The sequence below is a fragment of the Erpetoichthys calabaricus genome, chromosome 6, assembly GCF_900747795.2.
Source record: "Erpetoichthys calabaricus chromosome 6, fErpCal1.3, whole genome shotgun sequence".
NCBI lineage: Eukaryota > Metazoa > Chordata > Cladistia > Polypteriformes > Polypteridae > Erpetoichthys > Erpetoichthys calabaricus.
Genome location: NC_041399.2, coordinates 204946418 through 204969509, shown reverse-complemented (window position 1 = coordinate 204969509; position 23092 = coordinate 204946418). Strand labels below are relative to the sequence as shown.

General features: G+C 38.8%; 1 protein-coding gene across 8 annotated transcripts in view; it reads right to left on the bottom strand.

Moving 5' to 3' along the window:
* The window catches only part of abi1a (abl-interactor 1a), a 198911-nt gene that overhangs the window by 18040 nt on the left and 157779 nt on the right, over positions 1–23092 (bottom strand). For 4 of the 8 annotated variants that reach the window (XM_051928993.1, XM_028804356.2, XM_051928991.1 and 1 more), the window contains 3 exons: positions 21474–21574; positions 14861–14974; positions 4793–4990 (listed from right to left, as the gene is read on the bottom strand). In XM_051928993.1, the coding sequence (XP_051784953.1) occupies positions 4793–4990; positions 14861–14974; positions 21474–21574 (413 nt within the window). The remainder of the gene's footprint in view (positions 1–4792; positions 4991–14860; positions 14975–21473; positions 21575–23092) is intronic. The other 4 variants (XM_051928996.1, XM_051928995.1, XM_051928994.1 and 1 more) reach the window with 2 other exon arrangements.

Sequence of the window (23092 nt, the reverse complement as noted above, 5' to 3'; positions counted from 1 at the left end):
ACCGACCCTACACCCGTGACAGTCAGTAATGAACCCTGACTAATATCTAAATGGGGCACACACTATTTTTTTTTTGTAAACACATTTCTGGAATTTCCAATAGTCTATAAATATAATTTTGCGTGGAGTCTATTTTATAGATTCTGCATAGAAACCTAAAATAAGCAGCAAACTACATTTTAAACATCTCAAAAATTAAGCCAATCAATGATATCCAAAATCAAATTTTAATAAGTGTGTTTTTAGTTAGAACTAAGGAGGAAATGTTACAATAGGAAAATAAATGCATAATGTTGAACCATCCAACCCGGAGTAAAATATTGTTTATGAAAATTAAGTGTGAACTGTCGCTACACTGGCAACTATTCCCTGACCCACTACGAAACCTCAATGACAGGCAGCTAAACAAAGTACCAGGCATTGCATTTTCCTTTCAGGTGATATTACAATAAAGTAAAAACAATAAAAACAGACATTGTGCCATTTGTAGGAGACCACAAAGGAGAAATAAGTAAAACATAACATCTTCTGTACAGATGTAGCACAAATCCTGAAAATGAGACCATTTTTTTCGGGGCTTCTCCTGGGTCCTGGTTACAAAGATGTATTCTCCAAAAAACACAAAAAGGGAAAAAGAACATGCAGTGTAGCCTTCGTAAATTAGGTATCTGGGGTCGGTCTCATTCAGGCAGAATATCACAGAGGAAATATCAGAAACATTTTATTTTACACTTACTCCAGTTTAGTTCTAGAGAAATAACTTTGTATTACTTGTGTAGGTAAAGCTATACTCTGCTGCCATATACAGTGGCAAGAAAAAACATGTGAGCCTTTTGGAAATAACTGCATTTATGTATACATTTGGTTATAATAATGAACAACTCGCAATTTATTGTATTGCTCCTATACACATTGATTGCGTCACTCCAACATTCACAGTGTTGGCTGGAAAAAGTCTGTGAACCTTTAGGCTGATGACTTCAGCAAAAGCTAACTGGAGTCAGGAGTCAGCAAACCTGGAGTCTAATCAATGGAACAAGAGTGGGGGTGTGGCTTAGTTACTTTGACCAATAAAAAAAAAAAAAAAAAAAAAAAAAGAGATTCAAACATTTTGAGCTTGCTATTCACAAGAAGCATCTGTTGATGTGAAGCATTCATTACAAAAAAGAGATCTCAGAAGAGCTATGATCAAGAAATGTTGATTTGTTGAGTTTAGACCAGGGGTCCTCAATCACAGTCCTGGAAGGCCGCAGCGGCTGCAGGTTTTTACTCCAACCCAATTGCTTAATAAGAAGCACTTATTGCTCCAGTAACACTTCTGCTTCACTTTAGATGTCTCGCTCGTTAAGATTTTAAACCCTTATTGCTTAATTTAGTCTTAAATAGCTGTATTCTTGGTTTATAATTGCGCCTAATTAGCAATAAGATGCAAATGACAAAATAGTCCAGCATTTCTCCATTTAGCTTGTTACCATTTACACCTCTGTGTATTTGTCATGCACTATTGGGTTTAATTAAATACTTGGAAGGAAAGTGAAGAGAGAAAAAAGTGAAGGACTGAGAACTTCTCATTCATTTTAGCCTTCAAATCCTTTGGATGATATCCTTAGAAAGGGGAAGAAAATCTAAGATATGAGAATTACCTGACATGGCAGAGTTAAAGCAACTAACAAGCCATGAAATTAAATTATTGGCAAGAAATGCTTTCTAATTAAGCAACCGGGTTAGAACAAAAACCTGCAGCCACTGCGGCCCTCCAGGACTGTGATTGAGGACCCCTGGTTTAGACATTCAGCAGTTCACAGACAATTTTTGTACTGTGGCTACCCTACTTAGAAGAGGGTGCCCACCCAAGAGGACTGGAAAGGCACAATGCAGAATACTGAATGAGGTAAACAATAACCCCTGAGTAACAACTACATGCTTAAAGAACGTTTGTGCAGCAGGTTCATGAGGCTATAATACATAAAACACTGAACAGGCATGGTGTCCATGGCAGGAAACCAAGAAGGAAGCCAATTCCCCCCGAAGGTTAAGGTTCGGAGCATGCACTGATATAGCATGTTGCTGCATCCACCACATGACAAACCACCAGATTAGGACTCAAGGGCAATCGCCAAAAAAAAAAAAGTTTGCCAAGAACCACCCTGACATTCCACAACACTACAGGGGAAAATGTTCTGTGCACTATTTTACCTAAAGTTGATTTGTTTCATAAGAATACACAGCATTACAAATGGTGTAAAAAGGGCACCACATTACAACATGAAAACGTTATTGCAATGGTGAAGTATACTGGGAATACCCAACATTACTTGGGGCTGCTTTTCCGCCTCGGGGCATGGACAGCTTGCCAATATCAAGAGACAAATTAATTTTGTTTATCAAGTGATCCTACAGTACAATGTCAGCGTGGTTGTCTACAACCTGAAGCTCACTAGATGCTGGGTGATGCAACAGGACAATGACCCTAAACATCACAGTACCACAGAAATTACTTTTTGGAGTGGCCCAGACCATAACTGTTGTGATGTGAAATTTTAGGCAAAGCAATGTAATATTAGTGTTACATTAGTGAGAAGCATTCATGTTTACTCCCCCTATAGGACCGAGTCTCTTTGTAATTTTACAACAGGGTTGGGGGAAGTGCCTCAAACAGGTTTGACCAATATTTCTCTGCTGAAGTCTCTCAGTCAACCCCCACAGGAAAGCCAGGCTGCCTAACTGCCAAGCTGTACCTTAACATATGGTCTGGAGGGCAGGTGTGAAGGTGTTCTATCCCTCCATTGGTATGAAGTATGGGTGTTTGGAACTGGCTTGTATCAAAAAGCCTTCAAGTACCACAACGCCCTATTGGCTCTAGGGGTTGGACAGAAAACCTATACATCTGCTTGCTTTACCTCACCCCCTCTCTCTGACCAAGTGATGAAAGACTCACACCATGAACTGAAAAGGACAACACAATGAAGAGCACAGCTTGGCAGCCATATTGTGACAGGCATGCGGCCTGCTCTGAAGAGAGCTGACCAAAAATGAGGACTTAACTAGAAACATTCTAAGTAACTAACAAGTCCGTGTGCCACCTGAAACTACACATCACCATTTATCAGGCTGTATGGTTGCCAATATTCAAATGTACTTTGCATATTTGTTATTATTTATGAATATTATCAATAATACATTATTTAAAGTGTAACTTAACTCCTGCTTGTCTTTTACTACACCTAATTGCCTGAGATTATACATGTAGAAGGGAAGGTAGGGAGAAGTTATATACTATAATACCTTATAAACAGTGGTAAGTCTGTGAGATTTGAGGCATTCAGACAAAGGCTACATATTAATAATACAAAAGGGGAAAGTAGAGTAAAATATTACTCTACCAAGACAAAACAATAACCCAATGGAGATGCCGTAGAATGACCTCAAAAGAGCCATCCATACCAGACATTTTAAGAATATGAGAGAGAGAGACAGGAAGGAGAGGAGAGAGGTTAGGAGCATGCGCTGATACAGCACATTGCCGCACCCACCACATGACACCACCTCAGGATCCTAGATTAGGACCCAAGTGAAGCCATGCAATGGGTAACACCACAGAACCACACTGGAGTATGACTGAGCTGAAACAGTTTTGTCAGGAAGAATGGTCCAAAATTCCAGCTAAACGTTGTTTAAGTCTGACCCATAGCTAAGAGAAGCACTTGATAGAAGTGATTCTTGCCAAGGAAAGTTTGACCAGCTATTTAATCTAAGGGGTCGCGGACATTTTTTCACAACACACTGTGAATGTTTCAGTAAACACATGAAAGACTATAATTATATGTGTGTTACTAGTGTAACCATATTGTGTTTGGGAAAGTATAGAAAAGTACAGACAAAGACGGCAATGAAATGTGTACAGTACCTTCTGATGCCAAATGACCTAAAGTATGCCCATGGAACATTTGGAGAAGAACATTGGTACAAGGCCTGAAGTTGCTGAACATCAGTTGGGACGAAGCTGAGATGTTTACCAAAGACAGAAAATGCTGGAGGACACTTGCTGCCCGATATGCTATGTAGCATGGGAGGATCTAAGACTAAGAAACACTTGTGACTTAGATGAAGATCAGACCACATTTCATGAGCTAAATCATTCCAAAGGGTTCACAGACTTTTTCATGCCACTGTGTACTGTGTGACTGAAGCCCACCTACAGGTATGGAATAATTTAATTAGAAATAATTACCCCCACCCGGACATATCTGATAAAAACAAATATATGGCAACAATGATTAATTGCTCTGTATTTACTCAGGGAAATCACTTGACAGAGTGCTATGAATTGAAACACTACTAAAATAATTCTTAAAATCAGCCTTTAAACCTACACACAGTTTGCTACATGTAATAATAAAACAATAATTGCCATCAGACTACTAACAATAGTGCAAGTAGTCAGTTTGGTAATAATTCAGCTGACACCCTCACCAGAACGTCCTAATATAGTAGGTCCCTAGTAGGATAATAAAACTCACACACCACCAGAACATAAAACATCATAAGATATGCTGTATATCCCATAAAGTGATGAAGCTGTAAAGCTTGCATTTGTGTCAAGACAGAACTTTTACCCTTATACTACTCAGTGCTCAGTGTGTGCCAAAACACAAAATCATTTTATGCCATTCATGCTTGTGAGCAACTTGTGAAAGACGTGATTCACCCCTGGATCAAACCTGCTACTCTCATGCATCTGAGCAGCAGTGAGAACAAAAACAGGCAATAGGAGAGCTTTAGAGAACCTTACTTGGGTTTGGAGGGTACAGAGGCCCACCATTAAGATGGGGCTGCACAGAAAACTGGGAAGCAACTGAAGGAGTTCGCCTGTAGCCTGTTGAAGACCCTGAAGAGGTGGTGGAATTGTGCCGGGAGATCTGGCGGGTCATCGTGCCAAACTGAGAACCAGGAACAGGACCGGAAACAGGAGCTGGACCCGGAACAGGAGCTGCCACCACGAGTGTTGAAAGAACAGACCCAGGGATGAAAGCAGAGGGGAAGGAGGAGAGGAGAATGAAACGTAAGCAACCCAGGTATGTTAAGGCAGCAGAGCAGTTATTCAGTTATTGAAGGAAATCCACAGACCACCAGAAACACAGATTGAAATCGGAGAGAAAAACACATTTTGTTAATAGGCATCAATTGGAAGGCATTCATTTTACCGTTCCAAATGAAATCAAGCAGAGCTTTACTTCTGAAGAGAAACACTTGAGCACCGGAAATGAAATGGAATGTCAAACAAATTCTGTCATCAGTAAGAAAAAGGTTAGCTTTGAGATGTTCCTGTTATCTCCACTTTTATCTAAGTTGTACTACATTGCATTCATTGTCTTGTCTTCCTTTTATAAAGCAGGTGTCCTCAGTCTTAAGAAACTGCCTAATATTAAAACCTGCAGGTCTCAACTCAATCACAGGTATGTCCACTAATAATACACTTTTTTTGTCTTATTTTTTTGTTAACATGCTTGGTATGATTTACAATATTTAATTCCCTTGAGTAATTTCACAATTTTAACTTGTTATATTCTGAACTAGAAGGAAATTAACAGTGAGTGTGTTTACATGCACATTAATAACCCGGTTATTCACAGAAAAACAGTTACTAAAATGGCAATTATGCCTTTTTCTCGGCTAGAAAAACCGGGTTAACATACAGTGGTGTGAAAAACTATTTGCCCCCTTCCTGATTTCTTATTCTTTTGCATGTTTGTCACACAAAATGTTTCTGATCATCAAACACATTTAACCATTAGTCAAATATAACACAAGTAAACACAAAATGCAGTTTTTAAATGATGGTGTTTATTATTTAGGGAGAAAAAAAATCCAAACCTACATGGCCCTGTGTGAAAAAGTAATTGCCCCCTTGTTAAAAAATAACCTAACTGTGGTGTATCACACCTGAGTTCAATTTCCGTAGCCACCCCCAGGCCTGATTACTGCCACACCTGTTTCAATCAAGAAATCACGTAAATAGGAGCTGCCTGACACAGAGAAGTAGACCAAAAGCACCTCAAAAGCTAGACATCATGCCAAGATCCAAAGAAATTCAGGAACAAATGAGAACAGAAGTAACTGAGATCTATCAGTCTGGTAAAGGTTATAAAGCCATTTCTAAAGCTCTGGGACTCCAGCGAACCACAGTGAGAGCCATTATCCACAAATGGCAAAAACATGGAACAGTGGTGAACCTTCCCAGGAGTGGCCGGCCGACCAAAATTACCCCAAGAGCGCAGAGACGACTCATCCGAGAGGTCACAAAAGACCCCAGGACAACGTCTAAAGAACTGCAGGCCTCACTTGCCTCAATTAAGGTCAGTGTTCACGACTCCACCATAAGAAAGAGACTGGGCAAAAACGGCCTGCATGGCAGATTTCCAAGATGCAAACCACTGTTAAGCAAAAAGAACATTAGGGCTCGTCTCAATTTTGCTAAGAAACATCTCAATGATTGCTAAGACTTTTGGGAAAATACCTTGTGGACTGATGAGACAAAAGTTGAACTTTTTGGAAGGCAAATGTCCCGTTACATCTGGCGTAAAAGGATCACAGCATTTCAGAAAAAGAACATCATACCAACAGTAAAATATGGTGGTGGTAGTGTGATGGTCTGGGGTTGTTTTGCTGCTTCAGGACCTGGAAGGCTTGCTGTGATAGATGGAACCATGAATTCTACTGTCTACCAAAAAATCCTGAAGGAGAATGTCCGGCCATCTGTTCGTCAACTCAAGCTGAAGCGATCTTGGGTGCTGCAACAGGACAATGACCCAAAACACACCAGCAAATCCACCTCTGAATGGCTGAAGAAAAACAAAATGAAGACTTTGGAGTGGCCTAGTCAAAGTCCTGACCTGAATCCAATTGAGATGCTATGGCATGACCTTAAAAAGGCGGTTCATGCTAGAAAACCCTCAAATAAAGCTGAATTACAACAATTTTGCAAAGATGAGTGGGCCAAAATTCCTCCAGAGCGCTGTAAAAGACTCATTGCAAGTTATCGCAAACGCTTGATTGCAGTTATTGCTGCTAAGGGTGGCCCAACCAGTTATTAGGTTCAGGGGGCAATTACTTTTTCACACAGGGCCATGTAGGTTTGGATTTTTTTTTCTCCCTAAATAATAAAAACCACCATTTACAAACTGCATTTTGTGTTTACTTGTGTTATATTTGACTAATGGTTAAATGTGTTTGATGATCAGAAACATTTTGTGTGACAAACATGCAAAAGAATAAGAAATCAGGAAGGGGGCAAATAGTTTTTCACACCACTGTAGATTTCTCTACTAGTAACCCGGTCATATAAACAGGTTATACATAAGGTTTTATAGTCTGCAAGTCCATTGCACTCTGGCAGCGGGTGAATGTGTTAGATTCACGTAGCCATGGGTAGAAAATGGTGTAAGCATTCACAAAGAGAAATGTCCTGAGGCAGACACATGGATGATCTCAGTATTCCATCTCCTGGTTGAAATAAACCATCTCAGTATTTTAGAAACCTCTAAATTTATGTTGATGAGCTAAACATACATGGGCTAAGTGCAGCAGCATGACCTCGGGAGAGGTGCTGGGGGTAATGTGTTACAAGTGACATGAGTTACGTAGTCGGATTATTCCTTAAGTTAATGCAATATTTAAATTATTGAAGTACTAGAAGTATGCTGAAACAGCCTGGGATGTAATAAGAGGATGGGTGTGATTTACTTCACAGCCAATGAAGCTTTACAACTCACTGGTGTGGCCTCATCTGGAGTTTGTCTGCAGTTTTCGTCTCAGGGCTAGAAAAAGTCCAGAGAAGAGCCACTAGGCCGATTCCAGGGGTACAGGGGATGAGTCATGAGAAAAGATTAAAAGAGCTGAACCTTTACAATTTAAACAAAAGAAGATTAGGAGGAGACCTGACTGAAGTGTTTAAAATTATGAAGGGAATTAGTACATTGGATTGAGACTGACTTTAACCTCCTTAGCGTTAAAACGAGTTCATCAAGAAAATAGGGACACAGTTGGAAACTTAACGGGTAAACTTCACACAAGCGTTACAAAATTTCTCTTTGCACCGAGAACCACAGGCACACTGTATGTACATGAGATGCAAAAGGAAAGAAACCAAGAGCTTATCAGCTAGCTTTGTTTAACTTACTGAATGAATAAGTTAACCAAGTAGTGTGGAAGACAATAGGACGTTTGAGACCTTCAAAACTTGACTTGCTGTTATTTTAGAAGACTTACGTGGATTGGACGGGCATGATTTGTTGGGCCTGTTCTTGTCTAGATTGTTCTAATGAAGGACTAAACCTATTTCAAAAATACCAGAAAAGCATCCCATTTAGCTGTACTTTCATATATGGGCTTAGGATTTATTAACAAATTTTGGCCAGTGAAATGTATAGTTTTTCATAGAAAAGAAGAAAAAAACAAGTTATGCACTGGTTGTAACGTATTGCACTTGATAATAAGCATTATATAAAAAAAATGTTTTATTTTTTAAGTAACGAGTAATGTACTTAAGTTACTTTTAAAAGTAATGTCCCCCATACTGATCAGGAGACATGCTTGTAAGTAATGTCCCCCACATTGCTTAGGCTCCATGCTTGTTTTCAGACTGACGGCTGCCCATTTTTTTGTGCAGCTTAATTATATCAGAGCAACTTGCTAAAGGACCACTCCATAAGTGGACTCAAGCCTGTAACCAGAGATTTTTAAGAATGTAGGTTCCTGCCTTAACCGGGTTACTCAATTTGTCCGAGTTTTGTGTGTGCATGTAAACGCACTCTTTGAGATGCAAATGAAATGGAAAACAAAACCTCATCAGCTAGATTGGTCCAATTTATAAACGTGTGCAGCAATTATAAACAGACAGTTTTAATAAAACATTTGGAAGGAAATAAAGAGTAACCCACCAGGAAAAGTGGTTTCAGAAAATGAGATGTGATCAACAGCAAAAGTGAGACACCAAGACCATAAGACGTGTGACACATGAGAGAAGACCATTCCATCCACTGAGCCCATTTGCTTAGTTAAGGGCTACATTTTCCCAATATGTATTCCATATACTTTTTAAAGTTGTTTTTCAATTCAACTATACAATTCATTAAAGTGTTCTCAGTTCCCATAACACTTTACGTGAAGAAGAGCTTCCATGCACTTCCATTTAATTACCACAACATGTCCCAGAGTTAGTCAATCAATAATTAATTAACAATCTGTTCTGTTCTACAACACATTTAGATGTTGTCCCCAGAAATGCAAAATCTGCAGCCTTAGAAATGTCTGAATAGGCAGGAAAAGAAAACTAACAAGACATAACACTTCATGAAAAACAAAAAAATGTGCCACTAGTTAAAACATTTTCTGGAAATTGAAATTCTGTATCCACTCTTCCAATCCAAAACTGGAACAGCAGATCCCTGTTACAAAGTAAATCAAGTAAGATAAATGGGACAGCACCACATTTTGATACATAATAATTTACACCACATCATCAAATAAAAAAATTATTTCATATACAGTTTGAACCCAGAATCCAAGCAAAATTTTCTTCATTCTGCACTCTGCAAAATTGTGACTCAAACATTATACAAAAGTACTGAAAAATTAGGAACATTTATACTAAACAAACAAAAAAAATCCCCTCTCTGGTCACGTATAAATGCATTAGCTTCTGCAGACTGAAAAGAGAAGTTATGCCTTTATTTGTATTTGCTTTCTAAAAAAAACACGCTATTTCCTTATAGGTAAATTGCACATCATTCAGGTCAAATAAGTGTTTTATCTCCAATATTTTTTTTTTTTGCAGTCACTGAAGAGAGCATTGAGCTGTAAAGAAGTTATAACCTGCAAAATCTGAGGCTTTCAGGATTTCCAGCCAGTGACCTGAAAAGTAAAAACCACCTTCACCAAAGCAAACCAGTTAGATGGCTTTGTCATTTCATGCTTGATTAAAATTTTAAACCCAAATGCAGTTTAAACATTTGCATACTTTCCCAGGGAAAGACTTGACACTTACTGGTGCCATTGGCTGTGATCCCATGTCTCGCAAAGTGACAGTGTCTTGGCTTTAATTGCTTTTGAATGATTGCAGCTACATACGGTGCACTAAGCTTTAACAGATGGAATTTCAGAAATTGTGTCAGTAAAATTGGTTTCATTTTTTTTTAATCTTGCTTTTGCTATCAAACACTATCTAAATGTTCTATATAAGAAGGCTGAAATCAGTGCTGCTATAGGCTATGGCTTCCCAAAACTCTGTAATGAAGGGAAATGGGCTCAGAAAATTATTTCAATGGCAGATCCCCCAAAGATGTGTCCCAAGATAAGCAGGTGAGGTTAACTGGTGATGCTAAATTGATCCCTGATGTGTGTGTGTGTGTATGTTCACCCAACTAGCTAGCAGCCATACCACCCGCAATTCATCCACCTGAAGCTAAACATGTTTGGGTCCGACCAGAAGTTGGACGAGAGACCATCTAGGAAAAGGCTTGGGTTGCTGCTGTAAAAGGGGTTGGTGAGGCCAGCGGGGGACACTTACCCTGTGATTTGCGTGCAGAGCCCAATGCCTCAGTGCAGTGATGGGGACATTGTGCTGTAAACAACTGGTGCCATCCTCTGGTTGAAACATAAAACCAAAGTCCTGCTTCTCTGTGGTCAAAAAAGATCTCTGGGCATCCTTCATAAAGGGTCAGGTGTTTTCCAATGTCCAGATTAAATTGTTCGCCACTGTCTGGTCATTCTGGCCCCTAATCATCTCCTGTACGTAAAAGGCTACCTATCTCTTTCACCACTTTACCTCCTGAAAACCAATGACTGGTGAACAAAATGGCTGCCGTCGCTTCATCCAGGCGGACCCTGCACATTGGTGGTGGCTCCCCATTTTCTGTGTAAAGTGCTTTGGGTGTCTTGAAAAGCATAATATAAATGTAACATCTTCTTGTATTCAATGCTCGCTGGGATAGGCTCCAGCTTCCCTGTAAACTAGCCCTGAATAATCAAGTTTTGAAACGAATGGATGGATTTTTAGATATGCCTTACCTTTCTGGAAAAATATGCAAATGAAATGCAGTCTTAGAAAAAGCCTCCAAAAACACACATTTTCATATCTTATGTTCAATATACTAGTATTAATTATTGTTATCAAGGCTAACAACATTTTTATTGTGGCCTATATAAATGAAATAGACTTACTGCCTGAGCAAACACAAACATCAAGAATGGCTCCAGGGTGTAAGCGGAAAATTACAAAAGCAACTTCTGCAACGGCAATGGTATATTTTCACAATATTGCAGCCTTTGTTATATAACAGTAGAAAATGATTATGTTCAAAGACAGCACTCTTTAAAGAGTCTGTATCCTTTACAATCTACTAGCTGCGCTGATCATCTTTGATGGTTTGAAATCCAAGTAATCAATGCTGATTTCAGCATGAACATCTGCAGTTCACCATGCAATGCATACGTCCCTCTTATATTCCATTTGGTATGGGATTCATCAAAGCAGTGTTATTGTTTGTGATGCATCATCTGTTGGAATGACAATAGAGTGCAGCTTGTTATTACAAAGGTTTGTGATGTGGCACCTTTTGGAATGACAGGGACATAGCAACTGGACTGACAAACAGACAGACACTTATCCTTTTATTAAGGTGAATGGAGAGGCAGTACATCCTTTACATGCACCATATACTGCCCTTCTCCATGTGTACATGCACATCAAAAAGTAACTGCAAAAATGTTTAGTTTAATGAAGGGAATTACATTTAGAAAAGAATATTACTTTTCGATATAGTTCACATTCTTTTCTAAATATATCTCTCATCATTCTTTTCTACAAGCTTCATGCTGCCTTTAAGTAGAGACACAAACTCTAAAAACTACAAAGGATGTGACAAGAAAATCCACACTGCCTTCAGAGAGTATTCAGAGTCCTTCGCCTTTTTTCATATTTTGCTCCATTGCAGCTCTAAAGCTAATATCACTTCAATTAATTTATTCCCCTCATCAAGCAACACTCCCAACCCAACAATGACAAATAAAAGCAAGGTTTTAGAAATGTTTGCAATTTCTATTAGAAAAACTGGAATATCCCATTGATACAAGTATTCAGATCAAGTCCTTAGTTGAAGACCCTTTGACAGCGATTCTACCCTAAAGTCATCTTCAAATTCACCCAACAATCTACACACACCAATATTTGGGGATTTTCTGCCATTCTTCTCTGCAGATCCTCTGGATGGAAACCTCTCTGGAGAGACATTCGACTGGGTTGAAATCTAGGTTCTGGCTGGACAAATCAAGCATATATCCCATGTTGTCCCTAAGCAGCTCCAGTATGGTCTTCGCATTGTCCTGTTGAAAGGTGAGCCTTCAGCCCAGGCTGAGGTGCAGAATGCTCTGGAGCAGGTTTCCATTTAGGATATCTTTGAACTTTTCTCCGTTCAGCTTTCCCTCAATCCCCCTCCCACATACACACCAGGCTACCAGTAACTGCCACTCATGCCACAACCCCACAGCATGATGCTGCCACAACCATGCTTCCCCATTGGAATGGTATTGAGCAGGTGATGGGTGGTGCCTGGTATACTCCAGATATGACATAAATATTTTGATTAATCAGACCAAAGAATCTCATTTCCCACATTCTGAGATTCTTTTAGGTACCTTTGTGCAAAGTTCAACCATGTCTTTTACTGATGAAAGCCTTAAATCTGGCCACACTGTAATAAAGCCCAGATCGGTGGAGTTTTGAGGTTGTTGTTGTCGTCCTTCTGGGAGTTTTTTCCACCTCCACACAGGTTCTCTGAAGCTAATCCAGAGTGACCATCAGGTTCTTGGTCACCTCCCTTACCAAGGCCTTTCTCCCTTACATTGGCAAGTTTGGATTGGTAGACATCTCTAAAAAGAGTTGAGGTTGTTTCAAACTTCTTCTTTTAAAGAATTATGGAGGCTACTGCATTCATGGGAACCTTTAATGCCACAATAATTTTTGTAGCCTTCCCCTGATCTGTGCCTTGAAACAATTATGTCTCTTAAGTTCTGCAGGTAATTTCTTCGACCTCATGACTTGACTTTTGCTCACCTGTGGGACCTTCTTAGAGACAAGATTTGTACACTTCTAATTGGCCCAATCAATTGACTTGACCACAGATAGACTCCAAACAAGGTGTAGAAACAGTTCCGTGATGATCAACACAGCGGGATGCACACGACACAAATTTCAAGTGTAACAGCTAAGGGTCTGAATACTTGTGATATTTCAGGTTTTTAATTTTTAAGAAATTTGCAAAAATTACAAAAATCCTGCTTTCAATTTGTCATTCTGATGTATTGAGTGTTGTATGATGATGGAAGAAATTAATTTAAACAATTTTAGCACAAGGCTGCAACATAACAAAATCCACTGTATATGCCTGAAAGAATTTACCGCCGTCTTCTCAGGTGGGAACCGCTGCATCTGCAAACAGTCATGTTTCGGAAAGTAGACGCAAGTCCAAGAAGGCAACATTAAAATTGAGGACTGCTCTTTCCTGTCACATGACTCTGAATTTCTTTAGAAGAATTACTCCAAGGAAGGTTGGCAGTTCACAATCACACCTCATAGGAATAATTTTTGGATTAGGAAGAGGGGGGACTCTACTCCTGGGCACAATCCTGCTTGACTTGCTTTAATGGCACTTGGTTATTTAGATATCTAAACTAAGGGGCTTTGCCCCCTGCTCACTTCGCTCACTCACCCCCTTCCCCCCAGGGGGCGCTCTACGCGCCAGCCACTTTGCATCTCTGCCTCTCGCATTGTGAAGAGAGGGGCTGAACGCACGGTAAGGAGATGCGGTCGCTCCTCCGAAACCCCCTCTTAAACAGTATTACAATGGGAAAAACAACATTATTTTTACCTCCTCTATGTTCGATCAGCTGCTGCGGCTTCTGCCGTGCTGCGTGATCTGCATGTCGCGCAGCGCTTCAAACATTTAAAGGCGTGTTGTCTCGTGGGACATTAAAAAGTGTCTCCCAGAAAATCACGTCATGTCTCCTTCCAAGCCTTCGAAGATTTTTTTTTTATAATAGAGAGATGTAGAAACTGCCCCAACTCGGATAACCTAGAGAAGCCAAGGACTGGAACAATTTCCACTTTTTGACATTTATTACAAAAACAGCAACATAATAATCTCTGAAACTAGTAATTAAGTAAGGTTACTCAAGTGGCCCCAAGCAGTTACGCCAGATGCTGATTCCATCTGTAGTACTTGCAATTGTTTAAATCGGACAGACGGTTTGAATTTTCTTAGTCACGTGCGCAAAGCCTCTTTCTAACAATTTCTTTTAATATACTAATACATATTTACAGATATAAAGATAATATTTTTCTCTAAATTGGTAGGATTCTGGGCCATCATTTGCTGAGGTATATGCTACTTTCAATCCACGTCTATACTTCAAGAACAGTGTAGTAGATATGATCCTCTTGGCAGCATGTGCTCTGGCGCAGTGTTAGCTTTCCACACAAATTGACTACTTTTGCATTAACACTAATGTATATGCAACACTGGCATGTAGTTAATAAGATGTGAAATGTACTAGCCAAAATTAACAGTACACACCACAAACACATGATCATCTGGTTTGTTTTTAACGTTAAAGCTTTGTTTCACCTTATCCAAATTTAACAGGAGGCTTTTTCTAGGACACTTGTGGTCAATAGACAAAATTAAAAATGAAACTAATTTTTGTACACCAGCATCCCCTGTAAGTAAATAAATACCTGTGCACCAGAGCCATATTAATAAAATATAATTAGGAAAGTGTGCCCTTGAGCAAGTGGAGGTCTCACCTACAGATGTCGACATCAACAAATGGCCTGGGCCAAAAGACTGGGTCAAGGGTGGAGGTGGCGGTGGTGGTGGGGGAGGAGCCGGGGCTCCAGGAGGAGGAGGAATAGGCGATGCTGAAATAAGGGGGAATACAGCTGGTCAGGACAAACCAAGACATGTTACATCACTACATCTTCCAAACACAAACCTGTTTAAGGTTGTTGTAGTAGATCTGTCTGAAAAAAAAAACACTTGGGAGCATTACTAGTTTTTGTATTTCTTTTCAGAAGTTGCTTCCCTAGAAGAAAAGTGCATTCATTTTTAATTCATTTTGAAGAAACCCATTAATTGGTCAGTGTCATGTTTACTGAGCATTGTCAGCTGAATGACTCTTTCATTCTCAGCTCCTTTAGCACCGCCAATTTGGCAGAGCACAATGTGTTCTCTCATTAATTACTTCTCACATTTTCCACATTGATTGATGCAAGCTGCATTCTGCGAAAGGAAGTCTGAAGTTAACAAAACCCAAACTGAGCACTTTATTTCTTTATGAGCAATTTCTGTATCAAGTCTAGTTATTCCTGCACAAGAAAGCACAACTTTCTTTTTTACCATCATGAATATTACAGGTTATTGAATTCAATTAATATTGCATGATCTCGAACAGAGCAAAGAAAGAGGTTTATTTTTTAATAATGACAAGTAGGAAAGGCAAAAGGAACAGAAATATATGCTTCAAGCTTAAGACATATTAAGTGCAAACACAAAAGAACAGAAAGTGCTCAACGTCGTAGCCTTAACACATTACAAAACCCATGAGGCTAGCTTCTAAAACCATTCATACATGATGGGAACAAGGAAGTCACTAACTATAGGATAATCTCATTAAAATATCTGATGTTTCCCCATCAAAGTATGAAGAGCTAACAACCAATTTACCCAGAGTGCAAAGTGGGGGATGAACTACATTGCAGTAAATAAATGTCTTTGTTCTTTTCCTGCATCCCTTCAAACAGCTGTAGAATTTACTAATTCTGTAATTTTCTTCACTTAGTTCACTGCTCAACTGCTAATTCTCTCTGGTGGAAGGTGCAAATAAAATATGCTGGTATTATTTATTTATTTATTTTTATTATACTTTATTAATCTCGTAGTAAATTACTTGGTTTTTCGCATACCCCTTGGGTCAGCCATTGTACAGCACCCCTGGAGCAAATGAAGGTTAAGGGCCCAGCAGAGTAGGATCTCTTTTGGCAGTGACGGGGATTCAAACCGGCAACCTTTGGGATACCAGCGCAGATCCTTAGCCTCAGAGCCACCACTCAGAATTGCAAAATAAATTTAGATTTTCGTTATGCATATGCAGTACAGTCCTGCGGTGGGTTGGCACCCTGCCCAGGATTGGTTCCTGCCTTGTGCCCTGTGTTGGCTGGGATTGGCTCCAGCAGACCCCCGTGACCCTGTGTTCGGATTCAGCGGGTTGGATAATGGATGGATGGATATGCAGTACAGTTAGTTGTTTTTTCCCCCATATTTGAATTTAATGTTTACTGCTGACGTAACCACAATAGACAGGAAAACTGAAAAGTAGAAAAAAAGCATAAATATGACCAATGATGCAAGAAAAGCGTTATTTTAACAATCATTAAAATTTCCTATTACAATAAAGTTGGAATTAATAAAGTATTCAGACCCCTTAACTTTCTGCACACTTTATTCTGTTGTAAATGTAATTTTAAATGAAAACAACTTGCCATTTTTGCTAATCGTTCTACACTTATTAATCCATAATGACAAACTGAAACACATGTTTTCAGAAAGGTCTTCAAATTTATTAAAAAATCAAAAACTGTGAAGGTGTCTGTATACTTTCTGAATCCACTGTAGTGAGAAAATCAAAAACAATCCTAAAGAAAAAAAACAAAAAACAACAAGCCAAATCCAGTATTAACGTATTTGCTCATTAACAAAAGCAGAAAACAGGCAACAATATAACAAATTAGAATGTTTTAAACCAAAGGCCAGTGTGTAGTGGTTATGACATCAAAGGTTTACTGGTGTTTTATGTCCACATTAAACAGCAGAAGATCTTTTAACAGAAACACATAAAACATTAAGTTCATGCATGATGAAAACCTACAACATAAGTTTGGGGTTCTCAAGCCCAATTTAATGAAGTTGACTTTAAATGTACCTTCCAGTACAGTGAAGTGTATCTGTTGCTCATCCCACTGGTGCAGAAAAATGCAGTGACAATACAGGACAAGGTAAAATGACCATCTAGGAAAAGCTTGGATTGCTGCTGGAAGAGGTGTTGGTGAGGGAAGCAGGAAGCACTAACCCTTTTGGGCTGTGTGTGGATCCCAATGCCCCAGTGGAGTTATAGGGACACTGTGCTATAAAAATGGTACCATCCTTCACGTAAGACGTAAGTAGAGGTCTTGACTCTCGGAGATCATAAATTGCCCTCCATGTCCTAGTCATTCTGGCCCATTAATCATCCCCCATTTCTAATTGTGGGAGTCTCTCTCTCTCTCTCACAGCACTTCGCCACCTAATAGCCAATATGTGGTGAGAATAGTGGCGGAATAATAGCTGACATTGCATCATCTAGGTGGAAGCTACACATTAGAGGTGGGTGAAGTGGCTCCCCACTCACTGGGAAACGTATTTTGAGCAATGAGAAAAGCTCTATACGTGTAAATAATGTATTATTATTATTTTATAAAGACAAAATTACAAAAGGTGACCAAAAATTCCCACAATCTATCAATCGCATAGGAGAAGAGTTCAGTTATTAAATATGTTATAAACTGTAGCCTGAAATCAAAGATCTAGAATGCAGCAAAAAAAAAAAAGAAAAATCAGAATTTAAGCTCAAGTCAAACTATTCAGCGGAGTAACCTGCTTAAGACCTGAAGCCAGGCTGTGGCGTTTAGCTCTCAGGTCCAGAAGACCGAGTTTGTGTATCAATGTGAAGTAAGTTTACATATTTTCCCCATATTGTGTTTGTTTTCATCCTCTGTTTTTTCCTCACAGAGAAATCAAAGGACACACAGGTTAAGGTAAATGGATACTCTAGAGCAGGGAGGCTTAATTTTAAGTTTCTTCGAGACCCATTTCTTGATGATCATCACAAAAAACATAAGCGACCCATTAACAATAAATACAGCAGTGTTTAAGAAACTCTGCTCTACAGTGGTGCCATTTGTAAGCAGGTGTGTTATATAATGAACCCTACAACAGACTTGTACTACTTCCAGAGTTTGTTTATGCCTCACATTGTTGTTGGTGAGGTAGGCTTCCATCCCACTGGAACCTTATACTTGAACTAGCCATCCCCTGCAGCTTCGCCCACGTATTAGTGAAACAGGACAGTGAGGAGGGCCCCTTAGTGCAAATATATCGCTCCTGCAAGTGAACTATGATTCTTAGCACAATGAGAGAAGTCGCAAAATCAACCAGAATGTTCAAGCAAATTCTAGAAAAAAAGAAGATCTAAATCTGTTAAGTAGTTCTCTCATTCGCTAACTAGGTGGAGTTAAGGTTACGCCCCGAGGCAGACGCGTGAGTGAGGAGGGCCCCGCCCCTCCCCCAATGAGTGTCTCTTGGATTTGCGCTAATAAATCACTACCACAAGCAAACTATGATACTTAATGCGATGAGAAAGTCGCAAAATCAATGGAATGTTCAAGCGAATTATAGAAAAAACCCGATCTAAATCCATTAAGTAGTTCTCCCATGAAGAGGGGACAGATATACAAACGGGTCTAAAAAACTAAGAAATTTCGTGCTTGGTCCATGAAATTTTTAAAACCGTTTCTTAGTGAGCACCTATGGACCAAGGGGAAACTACTGATGAGTGAGTCAGTGGTATTTGGCTTTTATATATACAGATTAATTGAGTAAAAAAAAAAAAAAAAAAAAGATGGATAAATAGATTTGATGTTGTCAAAGTACACAGAAATGTCTTCCTGTTAGAAGTAAGTTCTTAAATGGGGTGGCAAGATTCTCCCCGAAATAATACAAGATGGACACAGGAAGCAGAGAATGATGGGGTGCATCATTCTGTTACAATGCTGTATACAAATAAGTTTACACTATTCCATCATATAATAGTTTAAACAAAAAAAATTAATATTGCCTTCAAAGATGCTTATTTGATAAGGAATTTTATTATTATGTGTTTGTTATGTACATGCTAGGGGCATTTTGTTATGTTACAATGCCAGCTATGACCTCTTTGACATGGTCTGCACACAACAGAATTACAAATCTCTACACAGCCATTTAGATCATGAAGGGTTATTTAATTTATGCTGCCGATAAGAGAACAGCCCTTCACTTACATAATTTTCTGTCTGTTCCTGAATTTTCTTTATTGACATAAAACTTTTCAAATCCTGGAGTAGAAGACTTATTTCAGCATCTTTGTTTTTCGGTATTGATATGATGCATAATATTGCTACATTGTCCACGAGAAATAGAAAATGCAACTCCATGTATCAGTTTGCGGTTCTCAGAATCATACCTTTTGCTAGAAATTTAAATTCTCTCTGAAGTTCTTCAGTAGATGTTCACAAATGCGAAATCATATAAAGCACAAGGCTGAAATAAGCTCCTTGATCTTGCATGTGTGAGTGTCCCAGGTCGTAAACATAAGTTCATAAATACAGAATACTGTAAATACAGTATAATACTGTAATACCGATTGGTGTGATATTGTCTGTTTTGAACCGTAAGGATACGGTGTTAAGTACGTACCCAGCAATGTGCTCTTTCTGAAATGTTACGCATGCTGTCCCATGAATTGCTGAACTGAGAAATGAGTTGTGTTTAAAATATGGGAGAAATGAGAATTTTTTTTTTTAAAAAGAATAAGTTGGGACACCAAAATTGCACAAGAAATACAGGACACTCTCAGGAAATCCAGGATGTCTGGTCAGACTATAAATAGCTCATCTTATGTTAGAGTAAGTTCTCATAATCCATTTTCTATTAATTATGTAATGTTTCAGAGACAAATAATTACCGTATATACTTGCGTTTAAGTTCTCCCGCAGATAAGTCGTTGCTCGATTTTACCATATAATTTCCGGTATTTCACAATGTCGGTTGTATAAGTCGAATGTAGAGAACTCACACTATTGCTCCAAGAGATTACAATATGCTAACGCCCACCTGAGAGAGTAACCACGGAGCACACTGCCTTTTTTTTTCTATGTATTGTGCCTACATGACCACATGGTAATACCTGAACTATTCTGAAGCAATGTTTGCACTGTTTTGTGTATTTTGTATCTCACAACCTCATACACCTTTATCTATGATGGAGCGTTCGATCAGAAGAAAATATGAAGCTGGTTTTAAATTAAAAGTTGTTGAAGTGGCAAAAGAAATTGGTAACTGCGCTGCTGCAACAAAATTCAATGTGTCTGAGAAACTGGTGCAAGACTGGAGGAAGCAAGAAGATGTTAAAAAAATAAATAAATAAATGTAAGTGTCGTATTTTTGAATGGGCGTATAAGTCAGGGTTTGATTTTATGATTGATTTTGATGATTGATATGGCATACTTTACTGATCCTAAGAGAAAACTGAGAACAGAACATACAAAATTACAACAAAATGTAAGTCTATAGTCAAGCACTAGTCTCAGACCTATCAAAGAATATTCATAGATCTAAAGTACTGTGCCCCTTTAGAAACATTTTTCTAGCATATGTGTGCTTGTCTTTTTTACCTTTAAACTGGCTATAGTGAAGACTAGCATGATAAGAAGAGGCATTATGCAGTCTGAAGCACAGTAGCACACTATGGTGGTATGAGCCAGTGGCAGAAGTTGTTCCTGGGCAATGTGTTATGGAGAGAACGAGCAGCACTAGCCATGATGCCATCATCCCCTTTGCTTCCACTGCCTGTCCTGGTCATTGTTTTTAGGTGCATAATTAATAAAACCTATTAAATTAAAAATAAACATTTTCAAGTCTGCCTTAATCAATTCAGAGTTGTAGGGTACTTTCAAAATATTAAAATGTTGACATTGTAATGAAAACATACTGAAAAAATAAACTATTCAGCTCCTAAATGATCACTTAAAAAAGTATCTTGAAAAGTGCATGGTAATTTTAAAAGCCACAACACCATCTCGGCTCAATAAAAATCCTTGATTTCAATTTATCTACAGCTGTCACTACAGTTTCAAGCTGCAACATGACAGGCGAGATAGGAGCTAAAAAAAGATTTGATGAGCAACAGTGAGAAGTAACAGTTCACATCACCTGCTGAAACATGTTAAGAATTTCTCAGATTCCTGTTCAAAAAAAAAAACACAAGGCATCATTTAATAAACATGCTGATGGTCATCAATATTGTGGTCTCCACGCAGGATTTGATCATCTATAAATGTCACAGGGCTCTGCCACACATACTGTAATGTAAATCTGTTGACTATAATTATAGCACAAATCAAGAAACCTTTAACAGGGCAGAATTTTAACTTCATTTTGGAAGCAAGCTGTAAATGTATTACTGTGGAAGGAAAGCAGATATCTTGTAGGTGTTTAGCAAGACTCAATCAATACTCAATTTATCATATTTCACAAGGAAAAAAAGAATAAAAACTGTAGGACTACCTGGCGCCATCACAGGAGGAGAAGGTGTAGGCACAGCGATAGGAATGCCAATACTGCTGCTGCCACTGTTTTCTCGGCTACCACTTCCACCACTGCTGCCGCTAAAGAAAATAAATAAATAAAACGACAATCAATGGCAAAGCAAACAGAACGGCACAGTCTGCAGCACAATTAGCACTTTCACTGGGAACTCCAATAATGAAGCACTGCATCCAAATTGAGGGACCCACTCTCTTTTAGCACACAGTCCATATAAGAAGAGAGGCATTTGTTCAAATTCATTTGCCACCGATAAAACAAGCAGAAAGTAATAACACTTTCACTGTTCCCCACCTGTACTGCTCCATTTTAAGTAAGTAAATACATTCATATTCAATGAATATCTGAACTGTACTGGAGTTCTAGAAAAGAGACGATTCATGGAGGTCAGTGTAAAGTTCTTTACCAGTGCTGTTCTCAGTACAATCATAATATTTAAGTGATTATATTTTGTCGGCATATTCAGTAGTGCAAAAGTCAGAGAAAGATGGTGGTAGTGGGAAGGTATTGAAGAGCAAAAGAAGAATTGTTAGAGGCAAGCAGGAATGACCAAGGAATATACAATTACATACGGTGCCCTCCATAATGCTTGGAAGAAAGACACGTTTTTTTCTGGATTCACACCCCCTCTGCTCCACAGTTTAAAATTACTACCCAAATAATTTAGATGTGATTAAACTGCACAGTGTAGACTTTAATTTAAAGGTATTTGCATACATTTCAGTCTCTCCAAGTAGAAATTAAAACACTTTTTCTATATAGTTAATCCCCCATTCCAGGGCCGTTAACTACTCGAGAAAGTGACATGGCAGAAAGGAAAAGAATAGCAGCAACATCTGCAGAGCATGAAGCAAACGGCAGGAGCCACTGACATGATGAAGAACAATATCATAGGTAGAAAGTAAGAGTGGCACCATCTACCGAGCGTCTAATTGATGGACGGAAACACTTATTGTGATATAAAAGCTCAGTCTCCGCAAACCCATCCACTGATAATCCCCCAGGGCACAAAAATGTATGTGTTCAGAATTCATAATCAGCTGAAAGTATTGCGTTTATTGATCATAAATCATAACAGAGAAATCCATAATAGGCAATCATAGAGGATACAGAATGCAAGAACATAAACTGTAGAGGAATGTAAGCAGACAAATGAGCACTACTTTGGAAAGTCACATTGCCAATGTGTTCCCTGTGAGGCTTTACATTTTCATGGTGAAATCAAGAAACTGCTTTGCCAAAATGGTAAAACACCATTATTTTAGGATTGGAGGTCTGCAGGTATCCTAGTATACACACACATATATAATATACTGTGTGTATCTACATACATATATATGAGATGTGAAAATTTAATTCCTGGAATGACCGCTTAGTGTCACCCGTGACATAATTGTATTGAAATCACATAAGTATTCGTGTTTGAACATGTTTGAACTAATTATGTGCGTAAATTGCAAGTTGATCAAGCCAGTTGTTAGTTAGCTATTGGGAAGGTTAATAGATATCTGCGTGTATACTTTGGCGTAAAAATGGGTGATCGAAATTTAGAGCAATGTATTAATATTAAATTTTGTGTG